This window comes from Sminthopsis crassicaudata, chromosome 4, assembly GCF_048593235.1.
Source record: "Sminthopsis crassicaudata isolate SCR6 chromosome 4, ASM4859323v1, whole genome shotgun sequence".
Classification (NCBI taxonomy): domain Eukaryota; kingdom Metazoa; phylum Chordata; class Mammalia; order Dasyuromorphia; family Dasyuridae; genus Sminthopsis; species Sminthopsis crassicaudata.
In genome coordinates this window covers 5559539-5585306 of record NC_133620.1, presented here as the reverse complement: position 1 = coordinate 5585306, position 25768 = coordinate 5559539, and the positions used below count along the sequence as shown (strand labels likewise).

Here is a 25768-nt window from a genome sequence, read left to right as displayed (position 1 = left end):
CTGCCCAGTTCCTGGAATCCTCCCAGCTCGCCCCGCCCCCTTCCCCAACCTCGCGAGATCTCCGCGCCGGTGTCCCCGCCCCCTGCACGGCACGATGGTCGCGCAAGAATGTGATCCGGTCCCGCCGGCCGCCATTTTCTTTCTTTCTTAGCAGCGCGCTGGGAGAGGGAGCTCCGGGACGCGCGGCAGCGGCCACCGCAGCTGGGCCATGGCAGACTACTCAACGGTCCCCCCTCCGGCCTCGGGCTCGGGCGGCGGCGGCGGCGGCGGCGGCGGGGTCAATGACGCCTTTAAGGACGCGCTGCAGCGAGCGCGGCAGGTAGGGGCGGGGTGGGGGCGTGGGGCGCGGGGCCGCGCGGCCGGGGCCGGGCCTGAGGGGCCGCGGGGGGGGGGGGGGGGGGCACCGGGCCCGAGGCGAGGCCCGAGGCGAGGCCCGGGAGGGACGGGCCCGGGAAGGGACAGGCCCGAGGCGCTGACCCAGGGCCTTCCCGCGCCCGCTCAGCACGTGCCTGCCGTCCGGCCTCGCGGCTCGGCCCGCCGGGGGCCTGCAGCTCGGGGCCCGCCCCCTGGCGCCCGCCTCCAAACGGCCCGGGCCGAGGAGGGGGCTCCCCACGTGGGGGGGCGCCCAGGGCTTCCGGAGGGGGGAGGGGGGAGGGCACGTGCGCGGAACGCTTGGGGGGCCGCGCGCTTCTGCTGGGGGGGGGGGGGGAAGGAACGGGACGAGATGTATACGCGAACCGGATAGGTCTGAGGAGGGGGAGGGAGGGTCGACTGGGGAATCTCCATCAGGATTACCCCTTCCAAGAAGAGAAGCTCCCGTCTTTGCGGGAGGCGTCTCTGAGGGGTCAGCCCCCACCCCCGGAAGGGGACATCTGTAGGGAGGTCTGTGAGCGTGTCCCATAAGGGATCGACCCCCAGCCCCTGAGCGCCCTGGGAGCTTCAGAAAAGGCTGCGGGCCCTGGGGGGGAGTCCTCCCGTAAGGGCCTCCCCCAGGCTTCCCCGCCTGTCACTGAAGTTTGGAGAAGGCCCCAGACTGCGGTCCCCGCGCCCAGTGGGCAGCCCGTTATCCCACTGAGAGCCCCGGGGAGGCCCCTAGCTGCTCACGGCCTCTTGGGACCCGGGATAGACTTCATTAGTCCCCGTTAGAATAGCTCAGGTGAGGAGGTGAAGCTGAGCCCCCCCCCCCCCCCCCAGGCTCGGGCTGCTTCCTCCCGCGCACACCCCTCGGGGTCCGCCCCGGGGGGGGGGGGGAGCCTTAGGCTGTCCGGCTTGGGGGAGGGGGAGGGGTGCCTGATCTTGGAAGGTCGGAGCACACCTTCCCTCCTGTCCATCAGAAGAGCCCTGGGCTCGGGCGCAGAATGAGCTTCATCTTGGATCAAATCACTCCTGTGAGCCTTAGCCCTAAAACAGAACGAGCGCCGCTCTGCATCCTCACCCTTGTGTGCGCCTTCACGCGGTTTTCCTTTCCGGGTCAGGGAGGTAGACACAGCATAGGCGCTCTCTAGACAATGCTGGAGAGAGACAGGGGGGTTCTTAAACACCAGAAGGACCAGGAGCAGCTATTGCAAAAAAAAAAAAATTTATTTTACTTTAAAATAAAAGTTTTCATCTCATCCATTTTATTTGTCTTATGGGGGGGGACTGAATGGCTGCCCCTGGGTGCTCAGTTATTCTGGAGTCCCCGGCTTTGTGAGCATGAGCCACCTGTGAAGCATTGGGGAGAACAAAGCTCTCGGGAAGAGCCCAGAGCAGTACCGAGTCACCTTGAGCATCAGTTCAGAGACTCCGTCCCAGCCTTTAGAGTTGTCTCAGGGGGAGTCTGTTGGGCCTCCGGTACCTTTCCCGCCCGGGCTTTCCTTGCATTGTGGCTGTGATGTGTCAGCAAAGCTGGAATGGGCTGTGGCCGAGTCCAACCCCGAGGTTACAAAGAAGCAGACCGAGCTCAGATGAGGGACTTGGCCCATCACAAACGGGAGTGCACAAAGCCCGGGCGGCTCCTCCATTGGGCCGTGAGCGTGGAAGAGCAGAGCCTTGAAAGTGGATTTTTAGAGACTAATTATTCATCCTCCATTTTTAAAACAGTCCTATGATAAGGATAGAGAACCATTTACAACCAAAAAAAGTTTGTTGTTGGCTCTTGGCTGCTCTATTAACTTTTCACATTTACACTTTTATTACTACTATACTTTATTGTAGGAAATTAGGGCTAGACCGCCTTTGTACATAGTGAACACAAGCTCAAAGCAGACGAAATAAATGAAACCATTTTAATTTTTAACCAAAAGACAAAATCAGATGTATCGTCGTAATGACATGGATTGGAGAATTCCCATTTTAAATAAAGGATACAGGTAATCCCCAAAGAGAAACACGTCGTTTCCATTGCAGAAAACTTTAATAAATAATAAAAAGTATTCTAAGAGGCAACGGAATAAGGATAAGAACAGGAACTGTCAGGGAAAAAATCTTTTCATCAAATACCTCTGAGAGGGTTCTGAAATTAGCCCTGATTAAAGACTCTGCTCAGTGCTCACCTCCAGATCAATAATAAAAATGCCCACTTGAACAGCTTCAGCATCGAGCAGATTGGCACATGTGCCAGAAGGTTTTTGATCATTATGAGGATGGAGTTGTGAATTGGCCCACCATCTTCAAAGCAATTTGGAATGATGCTCACCCAACAGAAAATCAGGAAACCTTGTTTAAGCATCCATGTGCCAGATGCACAGAGTGCTGAGTCTGGGAGCTCTGGGTGACCCATCTGCCTCGTTTTCCTTATCTGTAAAGTTAGCTGTGGAAGGAAATTCAAACCACTCCAGCACCTTTGCCCAAAACATTGCAAAAGGGGATCCAGTGTCAGACCACCGAAAGGACACAAAGGGGTGAGAGAGACCACCTGCAGCCTGAGCTGGGTGCCCGGGGAGGGGAGCAGAGGAAAGAGCCTGTTCCACCCTGGCAGAAAGTGTCCCTTCCTGGGACCTTTTTGAAACCACTGGAGAAGGCTGGCCTCCCCATCCTCCCGGGTGACACTGCCTTGTTTGCTTTTACATTTGGTTCTCTGGGCAGACGTCCTGGGCTTCCATCTTCGATATCTGGGTTTTTTAGTGGCCAGTTAATATTCATCCCATTATACTGGGTAATACAAAAGGATTTGGGAAGGCAGCGATGGCTGCAATTTTTAGTTGACAGGAACTGACTGCAACAGGTTGGGGTTTTTGTTTTTTTAATAGTCTTTAAAATGATAAAGGGAAGTTTTTATGATAATTTTAAGTAACTTAGGAAGCTGTCACCTGGTGGTCTTCTGCTCTGTTTCCCCACCCCAAAGTAGCCATATTGGACTTTGGTTTTAAATTCTCAAATTTGGAAGGAAATTAATTTGTGCTTGAGGGCAGAGTAATGAGGTGAAAATAGAGAATGTTAGTTACTCACAAAACAACAAGGGAAAAGTAGAAAATACATTTAGAAGTACACGAACACAAAGTGGAGAGTCAGTATGAACCCTGGGTGGGGGTGTGCAGGCCCTGACTGATGGGCAAAAAGTGGTCCAGAAGGGTCAAGTCTGAAGGGGGGTGCGGATCAGCTGCGCCCTGCTGAGATCATGAAGCTCTTGGGCCAGTTCAGTAGAATTCAGGGCAGCCTTCTGATTCTGTAGGAGACCCAGTGAGCCAAGAAGAGAGGAATTTGTCCCACTCAATGTATCCCTGAGGCCCAGGTCATGCTAGATTGGGCTCACGATTGCAGTTCCAAACAAAGTTGGGTCGACTCACTCTCTTTTCCAGAGCTCCCCAGATACTCATGGGGGAAGCCACAGTCCTGGGAGAGAGGGCGGGAGAGGGAATCATCTCTGGTCTCACTGTGTGGGAGCCATACCCATATGGCCCAAATGACTTGAGGTCAGCACCTGCTTGATGCTGCTCTTGGGGATTCATGGGGACAGCGGCTCTGGGGAGGGGCCCAGGCTGGTCACTGAAGAGTGATAAGTTGCTGCTTCTGGGAGGATTCAGACCCCCTTTGGCCATCCAGGGAAGCCCATGCACATGTTCTATAGCTCGAAGCCAGGTCAGGTGAAGAACACTTTCTTTAGTAGAATCGAGTCCAAGATGAGACAAGAGGAAGGAGATGGTGGTGGTGGTGTTCCAGCTGCCTGCCTGTCTCCTTTTATTTATGAAGTCCTTTTCTCCTTTTTCATCTTGGAGATGCTATCCATCTTGCCCAGCTTTGAGTGTGTTGTGCCTCTGCGGTGCCACTTGAGAGTTGTAGGAATGGTTCGGGGGGAGTGGGGGGGGGCCTTTCCAGCCCTTTTGTCTTCCCCTCCACTGCACTCTGGCCAAGTGACCAGGCTCTGCCTGAAGATGTAGCAAACCCACTTCCAAGTCTGCCCTAAAGCCAGTTTCCTCAGGAGCTCCTCCAGCATTCAGCCTCCTTTTAAACTTCAAGTCAAGGGCGTACCGTCCTTCCCCTCACCCAGGTCCAAAACTGCCACTGAGTGTTGTGTTCTGAGTTCCTCCATTTCTTCAGGCCCTCATCCTCTCTCTCTTGAGTAGAACAGGAGTTTCCAAAATAAAATGGCTTTACCTGAGTGGGGAGGGGGTATAAGAAGTTTATTGAGAGCATAGAGAATGTTGGGTAAGGAGTCCTAACCAAATTTCAACACCTTATGTGCCATTCATGTGAGAAATTACAGAGTTCTTTCCTACTGGCTAGAGGGCAATGGAAGATGTTCCAAAAACCAAGGGTCATGGGCACCTAAAAAAAATCAAGAACCCCTAGCAGAGACTGGTTGTGACCGTCGCCCCCTGCTGGGTTGCACAAGCCTCTTAATTCTGTTAGGGATTAAGGACATGGTCTTGGCTCCTTTCTTATCTCACCCATACCCATTTTCTGGATTTAGAATCCCGTCCCTTGCAGGGAACCTCAAGTTTAGCAGCCCTGCCATTCTTATGTCAGATGAGGCTGTTTTCCTGCCTGATTTAGAGGTAACACAAAGGCCATGGTGGTCTACATCTGGGGCAGTCCTGATCTCTCTCTGGCCACTGGACCCAGATGGCTCCTGAGGTCATGGTCTTCTTTGAGAATAGAGAAATGAAACTATGGATAAGGCAGGGGAAGGAAAGCATGTTTTCTGTCCCCTGCTACATGGCAGGCTCTATGCTGACTGCTTTATATATACTTTACTTGGTCCTAGCAAAAAGAGGTATGGTATATCTCTTTTACAGCTGGAGAAATGTGGTAGGTGAGTGTCCCAGGGTCATCAGGTAGTAAATGTTTTAAGGTGTGGAATTCAAATTCAGATCTTACTGACTCCAGTCAGTATTCATTGTGCTCCCCAGCTACCCTTAGTAAAGGAATATGTGTAAATATTTTTAAAGAATTACTTATCTGATCAGAAAAGAAAATTTATTATTTTTGTTTTGTTTTGTTTCTTGAAAATAATGAACATATTTTTGCTTTTTTCCCCCCTCAAGATTGCAGCCAAAATTGGAGGTGATGCAGGCACATCACTGAACTCAAATGACTATGGTTATGGGGGACAAAAAAGACCTTTGGAGGATGGAGGTACGCTATTTACAATTTCAGTGTTTTTCTTTTTTTCCCCAAGGATTTCCAAGTTTGCTTAATTGTAGCACAGACACTGTGACCAAAACATCCCTTCATTTCAGAGAGGAAGGAGCTACAAATATGCCCAGATCTGTTGGCTTGGGAGCTCCCTGAGCCATAGGTACCCTTGCTGATCCTCCTGTAGAAAAGGAAGCGGGCCGAGATCCCACCTGGGCCCTACGGCCTCTCTCTGACCTCTCTGTTGTGGTTGGCAGCGAGATGCTAAGAGGACGTGCCCCTTGGGGTGTTTGTGATTGTCGTGTTTGGTGTTTGTTTTCCATTTAAAGTTAGTCTGGGTCTTGGAGTAAGGGCTCTGTGTCTTTCAAAACACATACGTTGCTTTGCATCTCACTGGTAAGAAGCTTGCAATTTCTATTAAGTCCACTCAAGTTGCTGGCTAGGGTCGATTTAGGAGCTTTGACACTTTTTTTTTTTTTTCCCCACATTTTGTTTTTAACTTTTCTTTGTTTTTTTTTTTTGTTTGTTTGTTTGTTTGTTTGAAGAGGATGATAGCAGCCTACAGAATGTATCCCTAGCCTTTGACCAGGAGTGCTTGTTTCCATTCATAACAATGTTTTTCCTATTAAGAGTGAGGTCTTGAATTTACAGAAATGAGCTAATGATGCTTCAGATGCTATATGTAATGTATTCTTTTTATCTCATGTGTAGATGGCTCTTGGACAAATCCGAGCAGTACAGCACACTGGGAGGGAATGCCCTCTCCTTTTAAAGGCAGGAGTTTTTATTTATTACCTGTGTTTAGTGTGTAAACGTGAAATAAACGGATGGCTTCTTGAAATGGACACACACAGACATTTCTTGGATTCTGTGTCTCAGTTTTTGCTGCACATCTTTACATTGTTTCATCTGATGAACTTGAATCTGGGGTGGGAAGAAGCCTCTAAAGGGTTATTTCCTGATATCGAATGTATTTTAACACTGTCAGGTAGACTGGACTCTTGGTATGTCCGTCTTTTTCCACATCTTAAGAGGTTTTTTTAATCTTTAGTTCCTACTTTGGAAGCATCATTAGCCCTTAGCACCCAATTTTTAGCGTGGTAATAAAGCTAAATACTGTCTTTATCATTCTAAAGTACTTAGCTGATATTAAGGTCTCCGGTAGGATGTCTCTAAAGTTTTTTGGTTTTTTTGTTTGTTTGTTTGTTTGTTTGTTTTTTAATGTTTGTGCCTCTTTAAAAACAAAGAATAACAATTTTTTTAGGATATTGTTTGGGGTTGGTGGCTTTTTGTGGTTTTTTTTGTTTTGTTTTTCTTTTTGTATGTGTGTGTATGTATGGTTTTAATTTTTAAATTTTGGTTCAAATATCAAACTAAAGTACACCCCTAAACTTTCAATAAAATATGTTCATCAAGGCGTATTCTTTTAAAAAAAATAAAAAATGCTACAGTTGACATTCATGGGACAGCCACTAGTTTAAAGGTTGTCTTGTGCTTTTAGACCAAAATGTTTAAAAACTCTTCATTTTCTAGATCAGCCAGATGCTAAGAAGGTCGCTCCTCAGAATGATGGTGAGTATCCTGGTTTCATCTGAGCAGGAAGATTTTGTTTCCTGGTTTTACACAGTCAAAGTGATTGAGATGAGTTATTCAGGAGGGACTGTTTTGATTCTTGCTGCATTAATTTAGTGCTTTCTCTGCACACCATTCTTGTTTCCTTCCATGGTCATTTCCTCTTTTCTGGTCAAGGGTGACCGGTAGAAATTGTGCTAGTTAGATGGGCAGGTTAAAAATCCTAGGGCTATTGGCCCCAATCTGGGGTGATATTTCACACGATGACAAGTCTTGAGTTTTCAGTCACTTCAGAATCCACACTTCACTGTGCAAGCCAGGAAGGAGGTGATTAAACCATGCATTTACTGATGAACAAGAATCTTTTCGGTTCTTAAACCTAAAATGTTGATATTTAGAAACGGACATGGTTATTCTTGTGCCCTATCCCTGCTTCTGTTGCACACTCTTGAAAAGCCCAGAGAATTGAGAATAAGCTACTTGAGACCATTGCTTTTTCTTCTCACTGATGGCCACTTTCCAACTAATTTTGTTCTTTTCCTTCTCACTTTGAGTTGTCTGGCTCATCTTTTTTAAATGAAGTGTAATGATCTTAGTTTAATTGTGAACTGTATCATTTGAGAAAAGTTCTGAGTTGCAAATATTCATTCTTTTCAGCCTTTGGAACCCAGTTACCGCCAATGCATCAGCAACAAAGGTAGATATGTGCACAATTCCTCCACATTCCTTTCTTGGCATGTTTTCAGTTCATTCTTGGTGCACACAAGATAATAATAGATTTGTGGGAGGTGGCAGGGATGTGCATTTTTATTGGGATGAATGTGATTTAGGAATATAATTGATCAATTTAGAGGAAATTACCAGAAAACTAAATGTTTCACACAATGTATTGGTATTTTCTTTTTTTAACTTAAGATTCCAGTTTGGGGAGGTTTTGTGTGCTTAAAGAAATTAGTTCTGTCCATAAATATACACTGAAAGTTCTGGAGTCACCTAGAATACTATCTAATGTTTAGTTTGGTTTCTTTTCTTCTTCAAATTAAGGTCAGTAATGACAGAAGAATACAAAGTTCCGGACGGAATGGTTGGATTCAGTAAGTGATGAGAAGTTAGAAGTAACAAACTAAAACTTTTGTCCAATCTTATCGTCCTGAAATTTTCAACCACTTATTTTCTGTCTTTATTAGTAATTGGCAGAGGAGGGGAGCAGATTTCACGCATACAACAGGAGTCTGGATGCAAAATACAGATTGCTCCTGGTAGGAGAGCTTCTCTTAGCTTGTTTTTGCCTGCTAGGGACTAGATCCAGACTCTTGTGTCGCTTTTAAATGGTTGTGGTTTTTCTTTTGTTTCAGACAGTGGTGGCCTGCCCGAAAGGTCTTGTATGCTAACTGGGACCCCCGAATCTGTTCAGTAAGTATGCTAGAATCTGGCAAGCAGGTTCATTTTGCTTACTGAGGACAGGCTCCTAAAACTTGAGATTTCAACTCTTCCATTCACTTTGTCCTTCATCCCCTTTACACAGTTAAAAATGCTTAAAGTTATGTTCTCAGATGGCGGCAAAGCTAGAGGATCTTCTTAATCTAAACAGATTTTGATCATCTAAATTTGACCAATTTAAACACTGCTCTTGAACAGACTTTTAAAAGAATGAAAGAAAAAAAACATTTAGATAGCTCTAAGCTAAGTGCTAGATCAAAAGGGTTCTGTTTGATTCTCACGACGACCCCCAGTGGCGGTGCTCTTATCTGCACCTAAGTGATTGGGGCACCTAGCTACTCTGCCATGTTGTGCGTTCACAATTAACTGAGTGTAATGGAGTATGAGGGAGCAAAGCCTTAGAGACATTGGGAGCCCATGTCGGGGGATCCCAGTAGCGTGGTGCTTAAGTACGAGTGAGTGCCTTCTCTCTGGACAGTCTGTTGACTGAGTCCCTGCCATTTACCCTCTCCAGGTCAGCCAAGCGGTTACTCGACCAGATTGTTGAAAAGGGAAGGCCAGCCCCTGGCTTTCATCATGGGGATGGACCAGGCAATGCCGTTCAAGAAATCATGATCCCAGCCAGCAAGGCTGGGTTAGTTATTGGAAAAGGCGGAGAGACCATTAAACAGCTTCAGGTACCAGGCTGTAAAACACTTGACTGTTTTGAATCTTTCTTGTTGTTATTTGTGATACACATGACTTACTTTGAAACAGGAGCGAGCTGGTGTTAAAATGGTGATGATTCAGGATGGACCCCAAAACACAGGTGCTGACAAGCCTCTGAGGATCACGGGGGACCCCTACAAAGTCCAAGTGAGCATCGCTGTTCTGTGGAGAGGGGGGGAGATCTGTGCCTGCAGAGCCTGTCTCGGCCTAATGGACTCACTCTGTCACCCTTTTTTAGCAAGCCAAGGAAATGGTCTTGGAGTTAATCCGTGATCAAGGGGGCTTCAGAGAGGTGCGGAATGAATATGGGTCAAGAATAGGAGGAAATGAAGGCATAGATGTAAGTATTGCTGCTGGGGTCACTTGGAAGACACTTCGTATCCCCCACTCCTCCCCCCATTTTTACAAAGGCAAAGTGAGTAAATGGTGACTAATGCTGGCTGTGTCAGGGCCACCCAACCCTTCTGACTTGTCAATGGACCATTTGTCACCATGAGCCAGACCACTTCACTCAGAAAAGCTTTGGGGCTACTCCTCTCAGGGGTGTTTTGTCTCATCTTGACTCCCACTATAAACTCCATCTTCTTTCCCCAGGTCCCTATCCCAAGATTTGCTGTAGGAATTGTGATCGGCAGAAATGGCGAGATGATCAAAAAGATTCAGAATGATGCCGGGGTCAGGATCCAGTTCAAGCCCGGTGAGCATCTCCACTTGACTCTCGGGTCTGTTCCTCCTGGGGGCGAATTTGAGGTGTGACCCCGATGTGTGCACTCTTTGCAGATGACGGGACCACCCCGGACCGAATAGCCCAGATCACGGGCCCTCCAGATCGATGTCAGCACGCGGCAGAGATCATCACTGACCTCCTTCGAAGTGTCCAGGTGAGGGCGTCCAGACTCAACTTGTTGCCTCTCTCTTCTCTCTCCCCCTCAGTTCTCTGCTAGCCCCTTCACTCACAGCTGGGGGGTGGGGGGGGGGAGCGGAGCCATCCATACATGCCTCAGCCCTAGGCTGAACTTCCATGGGTCGGTACTTGTTATTTCTCCCTAGGCCGGCAATCCTGGTGGACCAGGACCTGGTGGTCGGGGCCGGGGCCGGGGCCAAGGCAGTTGGAGCATGGGGCCGCCCGGCGGACTACAGGAATTCAATTTTATCGTTCCAACTGGGAAAACTGGACTAATCATAGGAAAAGGCAAGATGTTCTTCCTTCTTTCTTCTGGCCACAGACTAACGGCCTCAGGAAGGAGGCCCCGAGTGGGGTGGGGGAACAAGACATGGGTGGCCTTTGTCGAGACGTCAACAGCTGATAACAAAAGTAATTTTTGTTTAACCCTAAAATTAGGAGGGGAAATCAGATTGCCTACAAGGGGTCTAAATTCAGGTTAGATGTTTTCATGAGTTGCAGCTCTTTTTTTTTCTGTCTCAAAAGATAATACATTTCCTTAAAAATGACTTTGGAAATTATCCATTCTTTGGTCCTCCTTTGGTTATTCAGCTCTATCTTGAAGGCCGTGTTCTATTAAGTGAAATGGAAAGTAAGGCCCAAATGCATAAGGACTTGGAAGAAAACAAGCCAACCAATTTGTATTTCAGGTGGAGAAACTATCAAAAGCATAAGCCAACAGTCTGGTGCTAGAATAGAACTCCAGAGAAACCCCCCACCAAACGCAGACCCCAACATGAAGTTATTCACAATACGGGGAACTCCCCAGCAAATTGATTACGCACGGCAGCTCATCGAGGAAAAGATTGGTGTGAGTATCCCTAGGTCTGCTCGGGCTGGAGGGGGAAGGTCAGCGATCGCCTCCGCTAAGGGAGCCCCGCACCACCTCTCACTTCTTGTTCCCTGACTCTCACACGGACCACCAAAACCCACTACAACTGTAACGAGCTCCACCAGTCAGTTGGGCAATAGCTATTAGCAGTCTCTAGGATACTTGTTTGGTGACCAGCCTCCTTAGGAGTTCTCCAAGTCCCCCTGCTGACCGACTGCCCACAAACTTGGAATCTCCTGGCCTTGCTCTCTTTGATGTGGTGGGTCAGCCCTGGATGATTGGACTGGTTGGTCAGTGGGAGAACAAGGGAGAGGGGCGTCCAGAATGCTGCTGCTGTCATTGGTCATCTCAGGGAGTCCCGGGGCTCTCTGACCTTGAAGGGTCTCTTGTCCGTCTGGGAGAGGAAGGCTGATTTTAGCCGGCTATGGTGGTCCGTGTGAGAGCCAACCTTGACCCAAACTTCTGAGTTGGGTTTGGGGGTCGATTTGTTGAATTACCTTTTATATTTTATAGAGAGAATGGTTTGGATTAGTCAGTAATGGGGGAGGTGAATGACAGGCCATATCTTTGTCCTGCGGGTGTATCTGGGAGTTCACAGAAAATTGGGGGGGGGCAGGGGGGAGGAGGCTGGAGAAGGGAGCTGGGTCTATGGGGTTTTTTTGAACATGGAGGACCAGGCACCTCAGTTGGCACTTGCATCATTCTTTTTCCTTTGCCATGTGATTAGGGGAGAAATGCATTGATGAAAAAGTAGGACTTTTTTTTTTTTTTTTCTCAAAATTAAAAAAAACAACTTGCATCTGTCACGGCTTGGTCAGACTGATGCTAACACAATGGTGCTGTCCACGTGGAAATAGAGAGGGCCAGGACCCACAAAAAGGAGGGGATCTGCAGGGTCTTCATCTGTAGTGTTTGAACCTGTCATGAGAGGAGACTCCCCTGGGGCAGATCACAAGCCTGAAGGAGAGATCCAGGGCCACAGGAGCCTGTGTGCCATCCCTCAGGCCTGTGGCTTCAGTCACTATCTGTAAGCAGATGATTCTCAGATGTAGCCATCCTGCCCTCGACTTTCTGCTCCAATGTAGGATTTCAGCTGGATTTCCTGACCAAAACAAGGCCCGGCCTCTTCCTCCCTCTCTCCTCTTTTTCTCTCTCGCCACCTCTTTTTCTCAGGGCCCATCTTATCCCTCTCCCTCCCTAACCTCCTGGGGCGGTCTAAGGCCCCTGAGTGCTCTGCTCAGAGCCCTGCATCCCCTACCCTGCTCTGCATGTTTTCACACTTCATCTCGCTCCTGACAGAAGAGTCTCTTATGTTTGCTGAGCACTACATATCCACGAAGGTCAAGCGCACTTCTTGCATTGTGGGTGGCTCTCCTCCCCTCCAATGCGCTTCAGTCTCCTTTGCCGCCCAGCCCTTTCCACCCCCACCCCACCCCCCCACGGACATTTCATTGTCCGTGAATTATCCACACAAGTGGCATAAGCTCAGGCTCAAACAGAGCAAGCCCAGTTATTTGCATTTAGGGCTTTTTCCCTCCTGGGTGCCCAACGCGGTGCCCAGGGCATAGTCGTCACCTTATAAATGTTTGTCTGATTGACGTGCTTGTGCCCGGTCTCTGTCCTGCCCCTTTGGGCACTAGTCAGAACCTGTTAATGTTACTCTCTTAAACTGTGTCCTTCCTGCTTACAGGGTCCGGTTAACCCCTTAGGTCCACCTGTTCCCCATGGGCCTCATGGTGTTCCTGGCCCCCATGGGCCTCCAGGACCTCCGGGGCCTGGGAATCCGATGGGGCCCTACAACCCTGCACCTTACAACCCAGGACCGCCAGGCCCTGCTCCTCAGTAAGTACTGAGCGCTTCTCCTGGGGCTTGTGACTTCTGCCTCGGGGAGACGGATTTGGAAATTTACCTTCGATGTCTCTCTTTTTCTTTCTCCAGCGGCCCTCCAGCTCCATATGCTCCCCAAGGGTGGGGAAATGCCTATCCCCATTGGCAGCAGCAGAACCCACCTGATCCAGGTGAAAGATAGAACAGTATTTCAAGCCTTGTTCTTATTCTTCGGTAGAATGTTCCCAGAGTTCTTGTTTGGGGGGAGGGGCAGTCTCCCGTCTAAGCACCCCCATGAGCCTGGGGGCCTCTTCTAAACTCTGACTGCGCTCAGGAGAGGCAGCTTCGGAAGTGTGACCCCTGACCTGACCCCCCTGGGGACAGCAGCCTAGCTGCCTTGCTGCCACCCGGATCCAGGGTGGGGAGGCCTCCCAGACTCCCCTCTGTGTGCATCTCCTTCATGGGGACACAGATTGAGCCATCCTGAACAAAGGCGGGTCATCAGCACGCTATCAGCCTGGAAAATGGGCGCTGGCGCCTCGTGGTGTGGCTGACTCATCGGCTGCCTGCAGCAGTGGGGACAAAGATCCGCCCTCGCTTGGGAATGGCGGAGCCCGGGCAGTTTTAGGGACTCCTAGAACGTTATCCTTGGAAATGGGCGCGGGTGCCAGTACTTCAGGGTCACTAGTCTTTATCCATCTGCTTCCAGACTAGCAGAGATTTCGGGGGGTTGCTTCCTTCAGGTTTACCAGAGGCCGCCTCCTGGAAGTTCCATTCAGTTCCCACAAATCTGAGAGATTGAGAGCAGAGAGAGTTTTTTTTAAGCTTTGAAATTATGATTTATACAGTAGCCCAAACACGTCATCTAGTCCCATCTTGAGGAAGATAACAGACTTTTCCAGGGGGAGGGGAGGAAAGGGGAACGGCCCCTGGATTTTGGAACAACTGCAATTAGTAGGAAGCCACCGTCTCACAGCTCCTTACGGGACAAAATGGGGCTGTTCTTAGATCCCCCTTTCTAGAATGTGGTATAGGCTTAAGTGCCCTCCACGGTGTACATTACCCTTCTGGATGAACTATAAAAATGTAGACTTTCTTTCTTCTACCCTCCCAAGTTAGGGCTTTATGTGTGAGCAAAGCAGAGGGTCTCCTATTTGCCTGGAATTACAAGATCATAGGAGCGACAAACACAATGAGTTTACCTTTCATGAAATGCCATTTTTCCCTACAGTGACCTACCTCTCCGCCACGTTGTTTGGGAGGAGTTGGTGTTCTGAGCCCGAGGGTTGGATTCTCTCTCATTTTCCGGCTCGGGATGAGATCTTTTTGTTTATTAGTTCTGTCATTCACTGCATTAACTATTGCCTCCACAGTGCGGCAGGGAGGCCATTTTGCATAATGCTGTTGTGAGTGTTTAAAAGAGCCTTGCTTTAAGAAGAAAAGAAAATTTGAAAATAGTCTTTTTCCCCCCTCACTGCATCAGCCTGGGCTACCCACAGGAACATCCTGAAAGACTCCGGTCACTAGGCCAGTCACCCTCTCAGGGAAGGAAGTGGGGTTTATCCAGTATAGCTTAATTCTTCCTTCTATCCCACACCACCAATAACCTATGGGGATAATGTGCATGTCATCCAGATACTGTTCTTCACAGGTAAATCTCAACCTTGTGTTTTAATTCTAGCAAAAACAGGTACAGACCCAAATTCTGCAGCTTGGGCTGCTTATTATGCTCATTATTATCAGCAGCAAGCACAGCCACCTCCTGCAGCTCCAACAGGTGCACCAACTACAACTCAGACTAATGGACAAGGTAAAAATTCATTTATCCAAAGAGCGTATTTTTCATTGTAAACTAAAATTCCATGTTTTTTAATTCATTTCTTTTCTAATTATGATTGGGTAGTTATGGAGCTCACTTTAAAAGCATATAACTTTATTTCACTTTAGTCATTTGGCCTGCCTACCAAGTCTTTCTCCAAAATAATTGGGAAATGGGAATATGTAGGCTGATTGAGTAACACAGTCTATTCTTGGTTTACCATTTTTCTGAAAATGATATTTAAAAAAAATATATAAAACTAAAACTGTCTTGAACTTTTTTCAGTCTTTGATTTATATCAAGCATCATTGGATGGTGTTATACACATTGAAAATTAATCTGAATCATGAACCGATGACTTGTTCTAAAAATTGTTTGTGTTTTAAATTAAATCCTGTCAGCTTGCTTGTCGCTTTCTCTTAATTTTTAGAGTATAGGAAAAAAAAAATCCAGTTATTTCAGTTATCTGGTTGTTTGGTTTTCAGACAAACAGGAATTTCTGTACTGATGTCCACTTTAGCCAAGACCTGCTGGCCTTCTCTGTGACTCTAAGAGCTGTAGCAGTCCTGAGGGGAAACCTGTGATGGCCCAGGACCTCGTCACTCCTGCCTCTTACCATTTATATTGATGAGTCTAGTGGAAAAGACAATTTCATTGGGCAGCTCTAGTTAGTAATAGTTGCATGGTATTAAGTGAATCATTTTCATGTACAGTATATAGTATCTTTAAGACAAGTCACTTTTCTCATAATGTATAAATTGAGTTAAAAGTGTGTTTATGAAATTAAGGTTTTAAAATTGATTTTGAGATATGCTTTATTTTTAAATAAGGAGATCAGCAAAATCCAGCTCCAACTGGACAGGTTGATTATACCAAGGCTTGGGAAGAGTACTACAAAAAAATGGGTATGTTACATTTTTATTTGTTGAACATCTTCATAAGGCATAAATTTTGAAGCTTTTTCTAATCCCCTTCATTTACAGATGAGAGTATTGAGTGGCTTTCCTTAAGTCACACCACTAGTCTCCTTAATCTTAGTTCATTGCTCTGTCCCTACTTTATTTGTGGATATTGGAGAGGGAGGGCATGGGGAGCCATTATTGGATTATACCAATTGATTGCCATCTTAAGCTAACTTTGAACTTAAAACTCATGGAATTGTGAAAGAGAAGAACTCCAGAGAAAAAGAGGAGCCTGGTTCTTAACTCTACACATCTACTATACATTAATAAAGGACATTGCCCATCCACTGTTTTCTTGTGGCATTTGAACAATGGAGTAGTATCAAGTGTCATGAGGACTTTTTTTCTAAGTAAACATCTCTGTGGTCCCTAAAAATATCCCCTCTGTGTCATGAACTGATTCTTTGAGTGGCATTTGCTTATATCAGGAGACAAGGAGTTAGCTAGAATTAACTGATTAAAAATAACTTTAGAGATTATATAAAGCAAACGTGGGGCTACTGTCCAGAATCTAGTATTTTGCCACTGGATCAATAAGTTTATTTTAAAGATACGTCCTCCATTGTGTTAGAAGGTCCTAGATTCCTTGTTCCTCAGATATATGCAACTGCGTACATCTTCCTTAAGCCTAGAAAACTCTTATTTTCACCTCGTCCTGCAAGAATAGAGCATCAAGAAGTCTGTGTTCTGAAGAATATTCTTGGGTTTTATTTGAGATAATGAAAGGACAGTCCAGAAGAACTTCCCACCCTTCAAAGAGGGTTTTCATTCAGTTAATTTCTACACCAAAGATGTGCTTGCGATGAGAAAAGTCCTCCGTGGAGAAGCATCCTTGTGAACGTGAGCACGCGCTTCTTGGGAGTCACGTGCCCTAGGTCGTCTCGGGGACCGGGCTAGGATGCAGCTCCTTGCTCCCACCCCCCCAGCCACAGCGCCATCTCTGCAAAGAAGAACTGCAGACTCTTCACCACACTCTTGGCTCACTGGTGGTGAGAAGAGCACCCACCAACGCTTCCTCCCCCAAGGGAGAATAAACACTGATGGGGGGGGTGGCATGCTCAAGACCAGGCCCCAGGAGGCAGGGAAGGCCCTCCATGGGGAATATATGTCTGCAGGCGTGGGATAGGGTGCCCCTGGAAGCTGTGGCTCGGCCCTCCCGAAGGTCAATGCCTGAGATGTGGGTGGCATGGCAGAGGAGAGGAAGATGGAAGCGCGGAAGATGTGGGAGCCCAAGGTGTGGGCACTGAAGAGGCTGGGCTTTCTGGACCATGGCTGCCCTCTGGTACTCACCCACTTCCACCCCCAGAGTGGCTTTGGGGCAGCAGTCTTGAGAGGTCAAGTTGTAACTCCTCTTCCAACTGAAGGGAATGGGGGGCTGGTGCCTTGAGGGATCTGACTTCCAGCGATGGGAACCTCCAGGAGGGCTCTCAGTGTCTTTGTGCCATCGTCAGCGCTCTAACTGATGGCGATCTCATGGGCCATCAGGCTGGCAGCCAGGCAATTGGTTGAAACTATGAAATTTCAGAATTAGTTGGAGTTTTCACATGAAAAGTGGGGTCCGTTGTTCCTGTGCCTCAAGTTGCCTGGTTTTTCCTCCTGATTTGTACTGTGACTAATTAGAGCTGCATATGCTATGTATTTCAACGTTATTCAGTGTGGTTGAGTCCCTTTGGGGGGAGCTTTTAGAGAAGAGGGACAGTTGATTCTTAATTATTCTACCTAAGTTCCTAGCATAATATGGTACGTCCCCATTGGGCGGAAGGAATCTTTGAATACTTAGACTCAAAAAGTCTAACAGGTCAGATTTTTCTTTTATTCAAAAAGCTGGCCACAGTCCAAATTGTGACATGTCAAACTCATTGATCCACTGAATAAATGTTAAGAGCCTTGTTATTGCTGATAGTTTTTACTCCTCTTCCTAGCTTAGGATTTCCAAGTTCTTATTGAATTATTAGAAACTGATATCAAATTAACAAGGGAGGCCCTTAGTCATTAAGGTAATGATAGGAATGAGCATGGTACGTATGTTTGTACATGGGGTGGTTCTGGGTTATTAAAAAGAAATGGCGACCCATCAGAGCTGCTGCTTTGTTTTTACCTCAGATAGATCAATGATGTGTTACTGGGGCTACTTGATCTTGGTCCTGTACCCTTGAGGTCAAACTTGGTGAGGAATTGAAGGACTTTGCATCCAGGACCCACAGGAGAAGGACATGGGGGGTTTGGGGGCATCTTATTCAAAGGTAGGGGGATGAGCCCCCGAGGACTTGTCATTAGGGCTGATATTCCTTGATTGTTCGCTATTTTGGAGCTTCCTTTTTGAGTAGCTATTAATGAATGAGTAGCTTTTAAGAATTCTAACAGATCTTTTCAATGAGCAAGGGAGAGGCAGCCTGGCTGACTCAATTCCATTAATCTTTGCCATTAGAGTGCAATTTCTAGGGTTTCTTCAGCAGTTACTTTTTTTTTTTTTTAAACAATTATGATGCTTGCAAATTATCACTGAAATGAGATTCCCAATTGTCCATAAATGAACAAGAAAATTTAATCATTTAAAATCAGCCTTGGTGAGTTTAGTAGTAGTTTTTATCTAAAAGTCATTGTTTCAAACCAGCTTTCACTAAAGACTGTGATGTGCTAAAGAGGCTGGCTCCTCCATACGTGGAGATTATCCAATACTGTCTAAGCAGTTTTAGACTGTTGGGGGATCCTGATCCCTACTCCCTCAGCCCCCATTTGTCAGAAGGACAAAAAGACTTTCTGTCAATTGCCTAGGAAGATGGTTTCCATCTACTGGCACAAACCAGAGATGCTGGTTTTTTTTTTTTCAGAGAGAGGGGGAGAGTGTTGTATGTCTGTGACTGTATTTAAAAGTAGTTATTGCAATGCCCAGAAAAATGCTTTAAAAGCAGGGCCACGCTCTCCCCGTGTGCTTTTGTCTTTATAACCTGTAATGACAGTGGATATCATTCTGTATTAAAATGTAGGGGGTTTTTTTTAGGTCAACAAGGGCAGACACAGGATTATTCAAAGGCTTGGGAGGAATATTACAAGAAGCAAGGTATTGTTTTTATTAGAAATGAGATTCTTTTGCGCTCTTCGCTTGGGTTACAGTAACGACGTTCTCCTTCTGTTTGATCTTAGGTCAAGCTGTTCCCGCACCCACCGGAGCCCCTCCCGGGGGTCAGCCCGATTACAGCGCGGCCTGGGCCGAATACTACCGCCAGCAGGCCGCGTACTATGCGCAGACCAGTCCCCAGGGGATGCCGCAGCACCCACCAGCCCCACAGGTAGAGTTGGCTCTTTGGTCTGTTTGTACTTCTCTGCATGTCTGCTGCGTGGGTCACTTGGAGTGGAAATGCCTCTTTATTTTTTCCTGGCAAAATAGGCCTTTAAATGTAGTGACGTGGCGTGTCTTAGAAATTCTCTCTGGCATCTGAGTGCTGAATCTCTCCGCAATGCCTTTTGATTTAAAAAAATTTTCTCCCCCCAGGGTTTTGACAATCATGCAAGAAGCCACCACCATTTATATTAACCAATTTTTCTTTCTTAAAGGATTCACTCCTGAGTTAACTTGATTTAAAGGATTTCCTTTAACTTTTTGTGTATCTCTTATGTATCTCTTCTGCACAGGGCCAATAATAAGAAGTGGACAATACAGTATTTGCTTCATTGTGTGGGGGAAAAAAACCTTTGTTAAATGTATGGATGCAGACGCCTTGATGAAGATCTTAATTTTGTTTTGGTTTAAAAAAAAAATAGTGTTTTTTGAAAATGTACAAAATATCTATCACTACTGATAGGAGGTAATATTTCTGTGTAGAAATGAACATTGGTTTGTTTTTAGTATCTTAGTGTAGATGTACACATTCCAGCAAATGTATTTGCAACTATTATGTGGTCAATGCTTTGTGATATAAATGTACTTTTTCAATGTATACTTTCACTTTTAAAATGCTTGTTTTGTGCTTTACAATAAATAATATGAAACCTCCTGTGTCGGTAAGTTGGATATGTGGGTATGTCAAGGATTCCGAATTGCTTAGCTGTGATGGATTAAGATACAGGTACACAAAGAGAAGCTTTCCCCATGAAATCTTAATAGAGCTTTGAAACTGAAGTCACTGGCATGTTCTTTTTTCCCCCTTTGCAGTTTAGTGGTAGTTGGAGGAGTTTTCCCACTTGGTCTAGATGACTGTTGGGCACAAATAATCTGGAGATCTCGGTTTTCCTTCTGTTGGACTATTAAGAATTGCATGTGTAGGATGACCTTACAGCATTTCCTTTAACACATGACCGCTGTTTCAGGCCTGGGCCGCTGCTATAAACAACAGTTAACCTTTCTGTTCTTAATCGGATAATACCTTGGTTACCAAGACTGTCTGAGCATAAATGATTTTAAACATTTTTCAGAGAGCAAATATGAACTAGCATTTTCCTTTGTAAAGCCTGTCTTCTGAGGATGCCTTTAGAGAGCATAACTGCTTCTGTCATTGAAACCTGAAGTTAGAGCCATTTTTGGAAGTATGGATAAGCTATGTTTTGTAAATGCACAAGTCCAATCATTGAACCAACTAATTTTTTGATGTACTTGAATCCTTTTCTTACTCTTTAACATTTGTGCTGCAATTCTGATATTTGGTTGAAATCCATTGTTTTGCTCTTTGCATATTTGTTGGCTCTTTGCATATTAATCTATTAGACAACATGCAAATACAGTCTGTCTTGCCATTGTCTGTTGAAGCGCAGGTTTGAACCATCCAGTATAGGACTAGATCTGTAGGGGTGAGGAGGCCTGGGCTGTCTGTCTGTCATCCTTGATTGTGTTCCTTCAAGGAGCATGGCACTGTAAGTACATCAGAATGACAAATGGCTGTCAAATGTTCCACATAATGCAAATGCCGTACTTTGTGTGACTATTATGTTGGAATACAGTGCTGAGAGCTTGGGCTGTCTTATCTATAATTATCAATATCTAGATATGATTTTTTTTTTAATGGGAGCTTAATGGGTAAGTATTTATGAAATGCTTAGCTATAGCAAAACAAACTAATCTTTACAAAAGTGAATATAGTATTTTCCTCTGGTGCTCCTGAGGTAAAAAGATTGTTTTTCAGTATGAAAAAATGCATATCTTGTATATGAAACGCAAAAGAATTGGAAACTGTTTTGTCAGACAGAAATTTTCCGTTTGATTGCAAATAATAAGCCATGTGGATGCTCCTTGACACCAGCCCTTCACTGGGGAGGGAGGCCCATTGGTGGTTCTGAGTATATTCTAAAGGAAGGGTGTAGGGACGTCAGCACGAGGCTACTCACTCCATTGGGGTTGTGGAATGAGCAGTGACCGCCCTCCCTCCCACCTGCCAGACCATACCAGGAAGACAGACGGATAGCAGTAGTTAGGGAGCTCGTGGCTGCAGAGAGGGATCATGACCCTGTCTGTGAGCAAGAGCATTGGCGGTACATTGATTATCAGTTCAGTTGGATTCCCTGTCCTAAGTCACAAAATGGAGGCTGTTGATTTTGATTCATTTAAGGTTTAAAATCGTTCTTAATTGCAAACAGTGCAATTATTTATACTTCACAGTGCCTTCCCAGACCTTCCACCTTAGGTTCTGCTCCAAAAAGCAACAGGTAAGCACAACCTAAGGAACTCTATAAATAAATATTTGAGTACATTAATGTTGTCCCTGTGAGATTTTTGTGGTTGTGTATTCAAAAGCAATCTGCTACTGCTTTACCACAATGTATTGTTATTCATGGTTCCATTTCAGTGGAAAAAGTCTGTAAGTTGTTCAAACAACCGTTGACATTTCTGGGTAAATGTATTTTTGTTTCTCTTTTTTTTTTTTTTTTTTTTTCTTTTTTTTTTTTTTTCCGGTTTGTTTTTAATTTTAAGATGAGTGGATTGCTGCAATAATTGAATTATAGCCAAATCATTTTATTAACTTTTTTCCTTGAATATAGCAGATTGTTACAATTAAGAGAGCACAGTTAAATTTTTTCAATATACAGGAAATAATTGGTCAGAAACTTCAACAGCCTTCACATATGTTTCTAATGATTGACAGGACATTTTCCCTGCCTTCCAAAGCTAAATATTGATCCTTTGTTTCTTATTATTGAAGCTTATTAATTCAGTAAAAGGTTATAATTGGTCAGAATTTTAGTATGATTTTAGAGCATTTAGTTGCCATAATTATACACTGAGAAAATGATATTTCATTTATGTAATACTGGCAGTGTGTTTTTTTAAATAGGCATATGTATGCATCATTGAAATGTTAACTGTATAGCAAATAGCCTTTCATAATTTGTATAGAAATCAGTAATTTTCTGATCTGTAATACTTTGATGCTGCATTTTTAAAAAAAATATTTATTTTGTTTTGAGTGTTCTTTTTATTGTTTTAGTTTGGGTTTTGTTTTTGTTTTTGTTTTTTTTCCTTGCCAGTTTAAAATGTTTGTGTTTTTATAGATGATTTTTAACTGGTACAAAGTCTTGGGAGGGTGTTGTTTTTTTGTTGTTTTTTTTTTTTTTTTTTGTTTGGGTTGGGTTTTTCTTGGGGGTCTTTTGTGTTTTTTTGTTTAGGGTTTGGTGTTTTTTTTTTGTTGTTGTTTTTTGTTTTTAATTGAAAGTAGAAAAGCAGCATCATATCAGTTTTTGTTTCTTCATTTTCTAAAATGTGCTGATCCTTTTCAAAAGTCCTGCTTCTCTCTCCATTTAAGATACATATTCAAAAGTACTGCCTCCATGTTCACACACAGTGCTGAAGATCCGCGAATACCCAACCATAGCTCATAGACAAGGGCCCTGAGGTAGTTACTGCCCCAGAGAGGAAGGAGCCCTTGGGCTGTAGGCCATTGGCGAGCCGATGAGCATGGATCGTAGAAGGGCTCGAGGTAGAAGGTAAAATGGGCAAAAACCGTATTCCCAGACAGAACGGATCCACTCTGATTTGCTGCCATAAATTTGCTGCTCATAAATGTTCTATGAACTGTTAAGTTTCTTGAATTATGTAGCTGCTGCACCACTCCTGTTTCCATTTGTTCTTTTTTATATAAACAGCCATGGTCAGGTGTGTTAAGTTTTATAATATAAGGATTTCTTTAAAACTTGTGAGTCATCACATTTTGCAGTTTTAGCTTGAAATTTTATAGATAAAAATAAGACCTGAATGCTGATAGTTATGCTCTTAGATGATGTATTATTATAGGGGCATTGTTTCTGTCTCTTGAGAACTTTTTAAAATTCATGACCATAAGCCTTCACTGCTCTTACCAGCCAACATTTTTTAACAGTGAAAAATGGAAAGCAGAAAAGGTGAGCCCGCCCATTTGACTACAGTGGTGGTTAGGAGGTTTGAGGATAGGATGCTTAATCTGGAGTTATAGTTTGTATAGCATTTACCCCAAATATACAGGGAATCTGTTTATTTTACTTTTCTTCTTGGGTACTGAGTGTAGTAGTACTTCAGTATTTCTTTCAGAAATGAGAAAATAAAGTAAATATTATTTTTCATTGAAGTTTATATTTAGAGATTATAAATATCATAAAATTATTACTTCAAAGAAGGGGGTTTTGATGGTTAAAATGGGAAGGGTCATGGTGGGGGTGAACTCAGAACGAACAGAAAAATATGCAGATGTCTTGTAGAATCATTTCTAACATTTCATCTCTTTGGCAAGGATGCCAAAAAATTGTGTCACCAAGGGGGGAGGGGAGAAAAAAAGTAATGTAGAGTTCTGATAGGTTATTTCATTATGATTTTTGCCGATTCTCACTTTAATATGCCTCTTTTTTTTTTTTTAACATCCTCATTGAGAATTTCATTGGGTGCTTTAAAAAGCACTGATTTTGTATTGTTATTCTGAGTTTTCTTTCCACACTATAATTGTTCTGGGGGGAGGGGGGAAATGAGGGTGGGGGTTAGGATTTATAAATCAGCTTTCAAAAGGAAATCAGTTTTTAAGATTTTATATTCTTTAGTTATCCCTATGAAACTCTTATATGTATTTCCGCATATATATATATATATTTTTCTTATGCATGCTCGATGCATTTTCGTCCTGAGAAAAGTGTTCTCTACAGAAACTACCCGTGTGTTTAAAGAAGATTGGCTTTAAAAGGCTACTGTGATGGGAACAGTGTCTTAGGGAGATGCAGCTTGGACTTGAGGTAAATTGAATGCTTTACAAAATGTGGTTTAGAGCTTGCTATAATGACATTTGTATGTAAGAAGGGCACACGTTACTGGAATTTTGTATCATTTATGGTTTTCTCAATAAATGTAACTGAATGGACATGCTACAGCAGTGTTGGGTCTCTCTTTTTTTTTTCTTTGGACATTTAGTTCCCCAAATTTAGATTCCTTACTTTTGTAAGCTCTAGAGCACTTGAGAACAAGTAATTAGAGAGGACGAGACATTAAAGTCTCCATTTAGGTACTGACTTCATACTTGTAGAATGTTTTATTTCAAACTCAGGAATTATAAAAAGGAAATCAGTAATTTAGGGTCTTTTGCCTTTTGCAACTGATCCTAGAAATATAAATAAAACCAAGAGCTTCTATCTCTAGCAAGTTGTTACTTGAGAATAACCAGAGAAGTTTACTTTAAGACAGAATTTATTATTAGTTTTACATTGGAAAATAAAATCCTATCTTCCAGAAAGTTAAAATAAGAATAGTTTGAGAAAAAACCATAAGTTTTAAAATTATTTACAAACTCATTTCAAAAGACCAAAATCTTAACCTACAGGTTTAATTTGAGATGTTTGAAGTTTGTTTATAAAACTTCTCTTCTTCCCTTGTCATTTCCATCAATTTTTATAGATACCAGGGTGGTGTTTTTGTTTTTGTTTTTTAAATTCTAATAAATTTATATGAATTGGTTAGTATGGAATTTTCAAAAGCAGCTATAAAATTACAAGCCAATGTAATTCATTTGAATAAGATAAGTTTTTGTCTCAGTCATACATTAATACTCAAAAGTCTCAGAATGTTTTGTGATATGTTGACAAGTTTTATATTTTGAATTTGTAATATGCCCTTTTACCAAAATGTCTCCTGCCGAAGGTCTCCAGAAACAATCTGAATTTAGTATTGTTGAAGAAGAAAGCTATCATAATATAAAAGTTTTAAACTGTTATTAAAGTATGGCTGGTTTATTTTAGTTTGAGAAGGGAAATTAGCCTGTCATGCTTTTTTTAAATATACCTTGAAGGCTAAAAAATGTTTTGTTTAGTTTAGATAGCCTGTCTTGACCTTTTTTTCGCCCCCCTCTTGCTTCCATTTTGATTAATTCACCCTGTGTATGAATAAGCATGACTTTCTAGGTCAGAAAGGTCCGAATGTATGCATTCATTGGGTTACATGTTTAAATAGGGATATGGGAATTAGTGACGAGTTACCCAGACAGATTTTTTCCCCCCTGATTTTATTCAGGCTTGCAGGTCTCCATGTTAAGCCTTTAAATAGCTTTAGAAAATATTTTGAAGAGTGTCTAGCACAGGCGTGATCGCTTCTGATTTCCTGTATTTGGCCCCTCCACAGAAAGAGACGGACGCAGTAGGAAAGTTGAGAAGAAGGAAGCTCCAGAAAAAGAAAAGCTAATAGTCGTCAGCTAGAAGAGAAGAGAAGACCATTAGTGATTGTCGTGCTCAAAGGGAAAGAGCGAGTAGGTTGGAGAGGGATGGAGGCTTAGCTCTTACTTTCGATGGTGAGGATGCAGGTGCTGGCCGCGGTGCCCCTGCCGTTGGCCGCGTGGCACATGTACTCCCCCTCATCCTCGGGGAAGGTTTCGGGGAGGTACAGGCAGTAAGTCTCTCCCCTCTCGATGTACTGGTAATCCTCCCCATCCTGGAGCCTCTCCCCTTCAAACCACCACGTGACTTCGGGTTTGGGGTCTCCGGTGACTCTGACAGTGAATCGCACTGGCTCCCCGTCCACCACGGTCGTGTTTTTTAGAGGCTTCTTAAACCACAGTGCTCCAGACCGAGCTGACTCCTCCCCATCTTCAAGAGCAGAGCCCTTCACAGGGCCTCCTTCCTCTTCCTCCTCCTCCTCCTTTTTCTGTGGTAAAATAAAAAGATGCAGGGTGGACTTG

General features: G+C 44.4%; 2 protein-coding genes across 14 annotated transcripts in view; one reads left to right on the top strand and one right to left on the bottom strand.

Moving 5' to 3' along the window:
- Positions 1 to 7: 7 nt before the first annotated feature.
- On the top strand, positions 8 to 25764 carry FUBP1 (far upstream element binding protein 1). Of its 9 annotated transcripts, XM_074265614.1 has the most exons (23): positions 8 to 319; positions 5466 to 5556; positions 6268 to 6330; positions 7090 to 7128; positions 7786 to 7825; positions 8173 to 8222; positions 8316 to 8387; positions 8484 to 8541; positions 9083 to 9245; positions 9325 to 9423; positions 9515 to 9616; positions 9871 to 9973; positions 10057 to 10157; positions 10327 to 10468; positions 10870 to 11030; positions 12742 to 12893; positions 12990 to 13069; positions 14560 to 14688; positions 15528 to 15602; positions 18661 to 18720; positions 18804 to 18949; positions 23754 to 23840; positions 25216 to 25764. In XM_074265614.1, the coding sequence occupies exons 1-22, from the start codon at positions 209 to 211 to the stop codon at positions 23799 to 23801; spliced, it is 2085 nt and encodes a 694-aa protein (XP_074121715.1). In that variant the 5' UTR covers positions 8 to 208; the 3' UTR covers positions 23802 to 23840; positions 25216 to 25764. The 9 variants fall into 9 exon arrangements, with proteins under 9 accessions (XP_074121715.1, XP_074121713.1, XP_074121718.1 ...); XM_074265612.1 differs by lacking the exon at positions 25216 to 25764 and having other exon boundaries at positions 23754 to 23972; XM_074265615.1 differs by lacking the exons at positions 23754 to 23840; positions 25216 to 25764 and adding an exon at positions 19293 to 19654 and having other exon boundaries at positions 68 to 319.
- The window catches only part of NEXN (nexilin F-actin binding protein), a 35236-nt gene continuing 31549 nt past the window's right edge, over positions 22082 to 25768 (bottom strand). For 3 of the 5 annotated variants that reach the window (XM_074265622.1, XM_074265625.1, XM_074265626.1), the window contains 2 exons: positions 25374 to 25734; positions 22082 to 25285 (listed from right to left, as the gene is read on the bottom strand). In XM_074265622.1, coding sequence (XP_074121723.1) covers positions 25272 to 25285; positions 25374 to 25734 — 375 coding nt within the window. In that variant the 3' untranslated portion in view covers positions 22082 to 25271. Of the gene's footprint in view, positions 25735 to 25768 lie in introns of all 5 variants that reach the window. The other 2 variants (XM_074265624.1, XM_074265627.1) reach the window with 1 other exon arrangement.